General features: G+C 50.9%; 2 protein-coding genes across 2 annotated transcripts; both read right to left on the bottom strand.

The window, feature by feature from the left end:
• Nucleotides 1-4,230: 4,230 nt before the first annotated feature.
• LOC125511235 (septin and tuftelin-interacting protein 1 homolog 1-like) lies at nucleotides 4,231-5,624 on the bottom strand. Its single transcript, XM_048676595.1, has one exon. It carries the CDS (start codon nucleotides 5,503-5,505, stop codon nucleotides 4,414-4,416), a length of 1,092 nt encoding a protein of 363 aa, XP_048532552.1. The 5' UTR covers nucleotides 5,506-5,624; the 3' UTR covers nucleotides 4,231-4,413.
• A 2,070-nt stretch (nucleotides 5,625-7,694) lies between these two features.
• On the bottom strand, nucleotides 7,695-8,911 carry LOC125549642 (1-aminocyclopropane-1-carboxylate oxidase-like). The gene has a single exon (XM_048712977.1). It carries the CDS (start codon nucleotides 8,800-8,802, stop codon nucleotides 7,876-7,878), a length of 927 nt encoding a protein of 308 aa, XP_048568934.1. The 5' UTR covers nucleotides 8,803-8,911; the 3' UTR covers nucleotides 7,695-7,875.
• Nucleotides 8,912-10,989: the final 2,078 nt, after the last annotated feature.

The following is a 10,989-nucleotide window of genomic DNA, read 5'->3' as shown; positions in this document are numbered from 1 at the left end:
TGGAGAGAAAGAGGGCAGGCCTCGCGCCCCTCCCCCTCTGGTCCGAATTGGACTAGGAGAGGGGGGGCGGCGCCCCCCTTTCCTTCTCCCTCTTCCCCTTCCTTTCCCCCTCCTAGTAGGAGTAGGAAAGAGGGGAGTCCTACTCCTACTAGGAGGAGGACTCCTCCTCCTGCCGCGCCATAGAGGGCCGGCCGGCCTCCCCCCTTGCTCCTTTATATACGGGGCAGGGGGCACCTCTAGACACACAAGTTGATCATTGATCCCTTAGCTGTGTGCGGTGCCCCCCTCCACCATAATCCACCTCGATCATATCGTAGCGGTGTTTAGGCGAAGCCCTGCGTCGGTAGCAACACCATCACCGCCAACATGTCGTCGTGCTGACGAAACTCTCCCATGAATCTCTACTAGATCGAAGTTCGTGGGACGTCATCGAGCTGAACGTGTGCTGAACTCGGAGGTGTCGTGCGTTCAGTACTTGGATCGGTCGGATAGTGAAGACGTTCGACTACATCAACCGCGTTCTCATAACGCTTCCGCTTACGGTCTACGAGGGTACGTGGACGATACTCTTCCCGCTCGTTGCTATGCATCACCATGATCTTACGTGTGCGTAGGGAAATTTTTGAAATTACTACGTTCCCCAACAGTAAAGCACAATTAGTACATTTTTTGAAGCACATGTTAGTATATTTTTGGAGCACAGATTTCACGCAAAAAAAGTTTATATAAATCTATCAACATGTGATCTAATTTTGAAATCTCATCGCAAGAGACGCAATGGTGAAAATGGTTTCATGATTTGGACACATGGTTTGAGAAAAAAAATCGTTGAAAAAAATAAAAACTATGAAACTAGCATGAATAAACCCGCCCATCTCTCTCTGCATGTGGGAAGAAATCCATCAAAACTCTCTAATTGCAACAAGTGTCGCACATGCTATGCGTCACTTGTCATCACCAGGCGATGTGGGAGTGACCTTTGCAATGGATACCACATCTCCAACGGCGACCTGCAAATTTCCTCCCGCATCCGTCCGCGGACAGGAGGGTCTATGATAGAGGTGAGGGGCTCGATCTTTCGATGAGCTGATAACTATCGATTTGGTGGAAAAGACTTTGATGATCCGACTACAAACGTGCACGACGTTGCGCCTTAGCAATCGCTAAACCAACTCCGAGAGGTTACTGATCACGCCGAAGTACGATCAACCTGACCACGAAGGTCTATTCCTGCAAGCAATCGAAGAACAAGCAAGAATATGATACAACAATCTGAATATTGCGAATATAGATAAAGTATTGATATAGGTGGGGATCCGAAAGCGGTCTTGGTCTGGTCGTTGGACACAAACAAAATACACGAAGTTGCAATGGCTAACTTTTAACTAAACAATCCCAACGAAAAAGCTACTAGATGGATCTACTTATATAGGAGCAAGGGGTGGCGGCCAAGGAGGTGGGAGGATGTCACAAGGCAGCCTAAAATTAACCCTAGATCGTACAAGGCTCATGGGCCCAAGTGGAGGTGATGCAACATCTTTGGGCTTGTAGTTTGACTCGGATTCTGCTGCAATGTCAGATTGTTTCGTCCATAACTCAACGCTCCAGACGAATTTGAAGGTGAATCCAATTGTGTTGGAAAGTAAATGAAATCTATTTTCCAACAAAAAAAGAATAACTCAATTCGGAGTCCGTATGAAAGAGTTGTTGGCGTTCTGAGTCAGGTATGTCTGTGCAGTCCGAATCTGAATTCATAACGTGAGAGACTTGACTCTATCTTCTCTTGGCCCAAAAGTGATGTGAGAGGACTTTTTGAACAGCACATAAACTTCTCTTTTTCCCTTATCTTCATATGTGGATTGTACAAATGTTTCATACACCTGTAATTAGACATGGCACAAAAGTCTGTGAATTATTTTTGTCCTGGATGACATAAATAAATTATTGCATAGTTTGCATTAGAAATCACCTCACAAATATACATGTATGCAATATTTTTGGTCGTATCCAAGGTAGTCATGTCCTCATCAGTCTAGTACGCAGACACGAATGCGGGAGGCCGCCATCCAACGATGCCGGCATACATTTCTACCCGCATCTGAACTAATCGGACAAAATTCATGCAAACCGTCCGATATTCATCAAAGTTCGGACAAAAAATAGCACAAATCATCAATACATAGCATGCAAATTAAGTCTAGTACAGCAATGTCTCAAATCTAACAAGATTAACTAGATGTCCAACAAGTTTTTCATCAATGGATCATGCCCTTCCATACATACTCCTTGTCGGTGTCAAAACCGATAGATCTCCGGTAGGGGGCCTAAGCTGTCAGATCGGATCGATGGGTAACAGGAGAAGAACACACATGGTATTTACCCAGGTTCGTGCCCTCTCTATGTAGATAAAACCCTACATCCTGCTCTTGTTTATATCATGAAGGTATCGAAGTACATAGTTGATCTACCCCGAGATCTAAAGTTTTGGATCCCTCCACCGCCAGAACTCTTTGAGACGGACTGGCGTCAGAGCAGAAGAAGGCCATGGCCGCCATTGTTGCCGACCGGCAGGCCGGCAAGCAGCCGGAGGACATGCAAATGGAGGATGCCTCCTCCGACGAGCCGGCGCCACCCTCCTCTTCCTGCACGGCACCCTCCTTCTCCGCTCCACCCTTGCCGGTGCATTGCAGCATGACCATCGACGAGGCCCGTGTCCATTATATGGACATGGTGCGGGAGGAGCAGTTCCGGGAGGCACATGCCGACGCCAACTATAACCACAACCTCCTCCAGGAGCATCTGCAAGCGGAGGAGCAGGTCGGTCGTGTCGTACGCGGACCTGACGGGGCAAGAGGCGATGCTCGAGTCCTACCGCTCCGCCCGCGAGATGCGCCTCGCCCGCTGGCGGTACCGGCAGCGGGTGGCGGAGGTGGCGGCCGCCGGCAAGTGGTGTGATGACGACGCATGCGAGGTGTTGTTCGGCGACACCGAGAAGGAGGGCATCACCGAGGCCGCGCCCCGGCGCCACAACCACGAAGAAGACGGCACGTCCGCGAGCGCCGCCAGCAGCGAGGAAGAGTAGTGCACGGTAGGTCGCCGCTGCTCGTGTCCCAGGAAGGCCACCGCTCCTTCCCTCCCATGGACACCAAGCTTGATGGGCCGAGCATCTTCAGCCGATTAGTCGCTTGGCGGCGACGTCAAGGCAGACAAGGGTTCCGGAGGCAGAGGTCGCGAAGGCGGAACCGGAGACGGTGAAGTTTCAGTTCTCGGGGCTAATGATCGGAGACGAGGACCGAACGCCGGCGATCATTTATATTAGGTATTAATTATACTTCAGAGTCCGCTTAGGACCGCTTTGATGCATTTGTAATGAAATCCGTTATGTCTATATGATATCCGACCATGTTTATATGAATTTTGGACTTGTTTAAACGAATTTCGTTCGGTTGGTTCGAGTTGTTGTGAAAATGTATGCGACTACGTGTCTGTGGATGGATGCGGGAGGTTTTTTGCAGATTGCCGTTGGAGATGCCCTAAATGTGACCACTATCTCCATAATCCAGACAAAAGGGAAGTATTCTCACGCGCAAAGGACTGCATTTAGCATACACAAAAATTAGTGAGTAGTACAAATCTTGTCGCTATTTATCACAAAAATGCACCTATGAATATGATGAACCCAAGTCTCACTAAACATTGGAATTTTTCTAGTGGGATGGTCCATATTTAGATCATTATAAGGGTAGTATATATCCAAACAATAAATAAAGATGTTTCTTTAATCGCCATGATATTAAGCTTAAACGGCCTTTGGCGCCTTGACGGCCTCGAATCTTTGGATATCTCGGGAAAAAAATGGTTGGTTTGATCAATTGACAATGGCAACATGCACTTCAGAGCAACAAAACTTGCTATCTTAGGGGGGTGCTTCAGGCTTTCAGTCAATAAAAACATAAAACATATCGTTCTCCTCAACAGCTTTTCTAGTCTTTTATCCATCTCCGTTTCCTAGGATGTCATTGCCTTGCTATATAAACCCGGTCATAAACCCAGATTCTTGTACGTTCAAGCAGAGATCTCTGCAAAGCAATGTCGAAAGCTGAAGATATGTTGTGCCTTGTTTTACACTGTCACAAAATCTACACGTAGAACTGCAGAAATTCACGAAAATTTGCAAATCTGGATTCGGACTCCTTTACTAATTTGTAATTTTCATTCAAGCATCTGTGCTGCAATAGTGCATTGCTTTTGAGTGTCAAATATGGCATAAGTGACTACAACCATTACATTGGTAATCATAAGTGACTGCAACCATTATATTGCTGTCTTGCTGATCATAACTGACTACAACCATTACATTGCTTGACTACAACCTCACAAGCTGGTGTAGCCTTGTACACTAGCAGACTAGTATCAACTATGACAAACAAGGCGGTTGAGGTCTTCCGTTTCTCGATCCACCATGGCAACGCCAGACTCCAGCCATGCCAGCACGCGTTCGTCGTGGAGCAGCTCCGGGGTGAAGAGGTTCTTCCAGCCGGCGCACCACGCCGTGGCCTCCCCCGACGGTGGCCTCGCGGACTGCAGCCAGTGACGCAGCGCGCTCTCCCATTTGCCGAAAAACTCCTGCTCTAGGATCGACACCACGTCTTCGGTGCGCACCAGAGGCATCCACGACATCACCTCGCGGAACTTAGTGTCGCGCTGCTTTGGTGGTGTGATCTTCAGCTGTTGCAGCCACCGCGTGAGCCTGGGCAGGACGTGACGCCGGGAGAAGATCTCCCACTGCGTCGGGGCCAAGTAGTCTTTCCATGGGGAGATGACGTCGTAGCAGCCGCCGCTGATCTTGCTCTCCACGGTGGCGTAGAGGCTCTCCGGCAAGTGTCCGATCAAGGGGATCCACGGGCGTAGCCAGTGGCCGCAGCCCGGGCTCCACAACGGCTCCCACTCTCGCGCCTTCATGGCGATCCTCGGCGTGAGCACCTGCTTCACGATGTGCCGCACGGCGGAAGGAGGCAGCGCGGCCCTCCACGCGCCCTGCGCGCGCTTCTTCCCCCGGAGCACCTCCTCGGACTCGACGATAGCGGCCAGCGCCTCCGCCGTCTCCGCGCTGTCGTCGCCTTGAAGCTTCGCGTCGCGCAGCAGCGCGAGGGTCTTCTCGTAGCACTCCCGCTCGAGGCGCAGGGCCCGTGAGACGGCCGCCGACTCGTGCCACTCGTCGTGGGCTGGCGGCGACGGCGCCGGCGCGCCATGCAGGCCGTTCTTGTACGTCTTTTCGGAGTGGCCGATGCCGGCGGTTGAGCAATGCTGGATAGCCTTTATAGGGGCGATGATGCCTTGGCCGTGGGCACCGAGGCCCGAGCCTTGCTTGTAGTTCCACAGCCGCATCATCTTGGCCACCGGCGCGGTGGTGCGCGCGAGGCTGCCCGGCATCTTCAACGGGTACGACGGGTCGTCGCCCTCGTCGAGCAGCGCTGCGGTGAAGCTGCGCTTCAGTAGCGCCATGCCGCTGACGTTGGCAGGCGATCGAGGACCAAACAGGGAAGCTCGCTGCTGCTTGGAACCGGCGATGTTCCTTGTGCTGATCGATGCGTATGCTATGAGGTCATTATATAACTACTGTACTAGGCAGGCCGTTTTGGAGACGAGCCTTTGAACGCGTTTCCGATTCCGACAAAGCATCTTATTTACTTTATTTATTGAGATAACTACTTTGCATAATACACCAACATTTCGGTACATACGCGGAGAGCACTTTTCATAGACGGTGGAACGGGGCCTCACAACTAACTTTTGATCTTTGTAAACTTGGCATCCAAGAAATATGAGTCCGAACAAGAAACTAGTTTCACATATAAAAGAAATCAACTTTGCACAACCGTTTAGCTTGAAAGCTATCCTCATGTTAGACGAAATAGCTGCATTTCAGTCGATTGAGTTTTCACAATTGGGTCAGTCGATTTTGGTCAAAGGGAGAAATAGCCTCAAGGGAGGAAGAAACTCACCGGAGGGGAGGAAGAAGCTCGTTGGGCAGGCTACCCTGGTGGCTATCTTAGGGTTCGGAGTGGGGCGGTGGTGTGGGGATTCGCCGGAGAAAAAACTCGGTGTGGCAGGGCCTAGAGGGATGGCCGGGGCGGTGGGAGACTGGAGGTGGGGTGGTTCCGGGGAGGGTGGGGCGGCGAGGCGGCGGCAGCAGGCTGCCCGGCCGGTGGCAGCAGGGCGGCGGGGAAGACGATATGTTTTCAGGAAGAAACGATTCGAGGTAGAAGAGATAATCTGGTGCGTTCGTTTTTTATCTAACGTTTCATGTTGATTTGACTAACCCAAATGAAATTTCAGTCGACTGCCTTGTAGCCCTTCCCCATTTTAAACAACCAAATTTTGGACTCTTCAAATAGATCTCATGTGTGTGCCATTTAGATTTAGGGAGTTTTTCTTTCTTTTTTTGCACGCGAGGGGGGAATTTTGGTTTGGGAACACATCACTTAGCCAACATTATCCATACTTGTACTATTACATACCAACGATAAACAAAAATAATACGTCGCATACATCAGTTATGGATCCCAGTGGAACAACACATAGCGATTAATTTGCTGGGTTTTGATTGACGAAGTTTAACCATCTAGAACAACTAATGTCATGACCTTCAGGCTATCTGGTTCCAACACGACAGTGATACCATTAGACAAAAATTACACCATAGTGTTTAATATTTTTTCTTTTCGAAACGAGTCAAAAGACTTGCCATTTCATTGATTAAGAATAAAGTGAGAATTGCCAGTTTAATTCAAAGAAAACTAGGCTAAAACCAGGACAATCCAACCCTCATAAAATGGGCATCACCAGCCAACCTGGGCACCAACATGGATCACGGAGCTACAAAGAGAGTGAATTATTCTGGAGATCTTTTATTTCTTGTGAACAACTAACACCTTTTATAGGGAAACATTCGTTGATCTGACTTATATCCATCTCGTAGTTTTTAGTGTGTTTATAAGGGTGAGAGCTGCCTTGATTTGATTGATGTGGCTACATAGAAATGACATGTTCTTTAACTCTAAAACTTCATCACTTATGCATGCCATCAACTGGTCTATACACTGGCTCCATTCGTGATCTTCTTTACAACGATTGAAACAACAACCATTTGTTTCCGGTCATGTGTATGGGTTTGGAGCGAATGGTCAGGGATGTTTTTACCCCTTATGAGTGGTGGCATAGTGTACGGATAGGCCTTCCACACTACTCACCTTCGCCTACTTTCGTTTTACTATGGCTTTGTTGTGGCCGGTGTTTTTCTTATTCTTTCTCATGTGCGTTATTGGTGTTGCTTGTATGTTTCTTAATCATGCACCAACTGGATGTATGCTAATGATGCGTTGTATATCCTTCATGCTACAGTTTAATTTATAAAGCACCTTGTATCAGAGAGTATTCTTAATCATTCACATCGAGACCGTCCTGCAGCCTTGTATGAAGGTGAAGTGGCGTCATGATTCGGGACAGTCCAGAGACTTGGACTTTGTTAGATTTACTGTGAGATCTTTTTGACTGTTTGTGGAGATGTTCTGTTTCTCGTCCAGAACTACAAAATTTCCTTTTATAGGGATCCTTGGTTGATCTGATTTGGTGGAACGATGTTACTGACCAGAGGAAAAACCACAATCAAACAATGTAAAGAAAGCAGATACTTCTAATGAAAAATCCATACTTCATTTCCTAATTATTTGACACCGAACCAATCACAATTACCCCCACACATCATATTTGCTACGCGTCTGAATAAACTCCAAAAATACATTTTTTTTCTTCATTGTAAAACAAAAGCCAGCTAATAAGTAAATAATTTTCTTTTAGTCTCCTTGATTAAGCTTAAGCTGCCTTTGGCGCCTTGACGGCCTCGAATCTTGGCTCCTTGGCATCGAACTTCTGCTTGTTGTACACGTCCATGTAATCCCCGAACACGTAGTCCGGGTACGCGGTGGCGCCACCTTCGCCCACCGCCGGCGAGATGGCCGCCTCGAACGCCGGGTTGTAGAAGGACGCGATGGAGCGGCGGTTGCCGTTGCGCATGGGCAGGACGCGGTGCCACGCGCTGCGGTAGCGGCCGTTGCTGAGCACCTCCACCTGGTCGCCGGTGTTGACGACGATGGCGTCGGCGAGCGGCTGCACGTCCAGCCACTCGCCGTCCTTGAGCACCTCGAGGCCGCCCACCTTGTCGTCCTGGAACAGCAGGATGACGCCGCCGGCGTCGGTGTGCGCGCGGAGCCCGGTGATGAGGTCCGGGCGCGGGCACGGCGGGTAGTGGCTGACCTTGGTGCCGAAGAACGGGGCGTGGAGGCCGTCGCCGGTGAAGGCGGCCTTCATGCGGCCCTTGTCCAGGCCGAGGTTCTCGTCCATGGCCTCCATGACCCGCTCCGCGAGCTTCTTGAGCTCGGCGCGGTACTCCCGCATGGTCTCCTTGAAGGCCGGCGGGTCGGAGGGCCACTGGTTGTCGTCGTGGAGGTAGAAGATGTCCTCCCAGTCCATGTCGTCCACCGGCGCCACCGCCTCGCCGCGCCGCTCCGCCTCCACCAGCCTCTCCAGCGTCTGCACCGGCTCCGACGACCGGAACGCCGCCTCCCGGAGGCGGTAGCTCTCGGAGCACACCTTCTTGACGCGGTCAAGGAGCTCCAGCGGGATGCCGTGGTTCACCAGCTGGAAGAAGCCCCAGTTCTCGCAGCCGTCGGCGATCTGCGCCATGGTCTCCGCCCTCTCGGCGCCGTCGAGCTTGGAGAAGTCGATCACCGGAACAACCATGGTGAATTGGTGACGGTGAGCTTTTTCAGAGTTTCAGACTCGGGTGTGGTGTTGTGTGCAGTCTTGTGGATGCAAGTGCAGGTGATGGGATGAGGTGGAGAGATGTGGGTGGCCATGGTACTTATAGTGCACCAGGCGGGATAATCTGGTCAACAAATATATTTTTAGACAAAAATCCGGTCAAGACGAGCGACTGGAGCTGGCCTGGAAGATGTTCATGTGAAGCTTCTGCGCAGCAGCAACCGTTGGATGCTTGTGGCAAATTGGTACCGGCATCTCCATCTCAGTCCATATCCCTGTCAATGACTTGTTAACTGACACCATAATGGTAGAGGAGCCTTGACTGAGGCAGAGGCAGGAATGACCTCTATCCCTCCCTCTGGGTTGTTTTTTTTAAAGAAAGATCATCATGGCTAGCTTTATTTATAATTTAATCAACGCTTACATCGTCCGCTAAGAGTTTCAAAATAAATGCCGGAGGTAAGTTCAACCACAAGTTTGCTGGATCTACACATCCATTTTGCACTAGCACATGAGCTATCATATTAGATTCACGATTACAATGCTTTAAAATGACCTTCCCTCTGGGTTGTTCTTCACCACACATTCAGAATTCACATGTTTCTAGGCCAACTCCAGCGCGTGACCCCATTCTGTCCGGCCCCGTTCGTTTAGGGTAAAACGGACAGGCCCCACGGCCCAGCGCGCGATGGCCTGGACCTATCTGGTCCGTTTTGTGTCCGGCCGACTCATTTCGAACGCAAACATGCGCCGTGTTTGGGTCGCGGCGGACAGCAAACGGACGCGTCGCTCGTCCACTTCGGGGCCGCGTGGCAGCCCGTGGCCACGTTTCACCCGGGGCTGGTGGGCCAGCAGTGGAGCTGGTCGTGCACGGCTTTGGAGATGGCCGACGTCGTGAGGGGCGTGAACTGGTGCCCTATGCCGCCGCGGTCACCAAAGCGGGAGGCGTCGCCACGGGAGGAGGTGGTGCAGGCACCTCCCGCCTTCTAGCCCGCCCCCGTGTACCACGCACCGCCATCGTACTTCTGGACGCTGCCGGACTACGTAAACCTCATCAGCGAGACGACAATAACGGCGGCCACTGAGAAGACAGTGGCGGCCACGGCATTGACGGGCACGACAAGAGTGCGTGGACGGTAGTTTTATTTTATTTTTACGTTAATTATGTCTATGAACCGTGGAACTGGGTCGTTTTTTGTGGCCGTGATGGTTAATTTATATTTCATATTTTTATGTTTGCGTTTATTTAATTTTTTCGGCATTTCATTTTAGTTTTTCTGTTTTTTAAGCACGTCCATTTTGGACATGATTTAGGATGCGGCCAGGCGTCGGACATGGACGAATCTATTGTCACCCCAAATGGACGAAAAGCTGTAAAAATTTGTGAATATTTTCATATTTTATGAAGGGGTAATTGATCTGGAAGGCAAAACATAAATATATCTAGACCTCTTCTGAATAAAACGTACTACTCTGTAAGGTGAGAAGTACTGAAAAAGGGAAACTGTTAGGCCAATGGTTATATGGAAAATGATGTGTTGAACTTGACCTGCAGGTCGAAAGTTTCAACGACCATTAAAATTTAGAATACAACTGTTAGGCTCAGGCCCGCCACTCTGAATCAAGATTTTTCAGCCGATTTGACGGGTAACCGGTTGATCTCAAGCTCAAGTTTATCCAATCCAGTGCTATTTTCTCTTGGAGAACGAGGGAGCTTTATTGATTACGTAATGATATGCCAACAATGCCCCCCCCCCCCCCACACACACACACGCGGCCCCCGCGTTGTCCGCTTCGGGCGACTCGGACGGCGACTAGGGTTTCCCCGTCGCGCCGCCGCTCCCTCACCCTCCCTCCTTCGCCGCCGCCTGAGAAAGCTGCCGGATCCGCTCGCGCGGCCGCCCGTGATGGTGGCGGCGAGGCCTCGGTCGCTCCTTTCCTCGAGGAGGATCTCGGATCTGGGGCGGCGGCCCTCTTGGCGAGGCAGCGGCGCCTTCTCGGCCGGCGTCGTTCGCGGTTGTGCTCTGGCCGGCGGCCTCGACCACGCGGGTGGTGAGACGACGGCGGGTGGCGGCGGCGGCCCGGAGGTCTTCCCCTCCTTGTCAGATCTGAGGTTGGCTCCTTTCCCCTGTCTCCCTCGTCCCCGCCGCTTCTCGCCAGCCTCCC

This window comes from Triticum urartu, chromosome 1, assembly GCF_003073215.2.
Source record: "Triticum urartu cultivar G1812 chromosome 1, Tu2.1, whole genome shotgun sequence".
NCBI classification, from domain to species: domain Eukaryota; kingdom Viridiplantae; phylum Streptophyta; class Magnoliopsida; order Poales; family Poaceae; genus Triticum; species Triticum urartu.
Note: the sequence above shows the minus strand (reverse complement) of the source record. Positions and strands in the feature narration are given on the sequence as shown.

Excerpts from the sequence above, each read along its gene's own strand:
- LOC125549642 (XM_048712977.1), bottom strand. The coding sequence starts at position 8,802 with ATGGTTGTTCCGGTGATCGACTTCTCCAAGCTCGACGGCGCCGAGAGG.
- LOC125511235 (XM_048676595.1), bottom strand. The coding sequence starts at position 5,505 with ATGGCGCTACTGAAGCGCAGCTTCACCGCAGCGCTGCTCGACGAGGGC.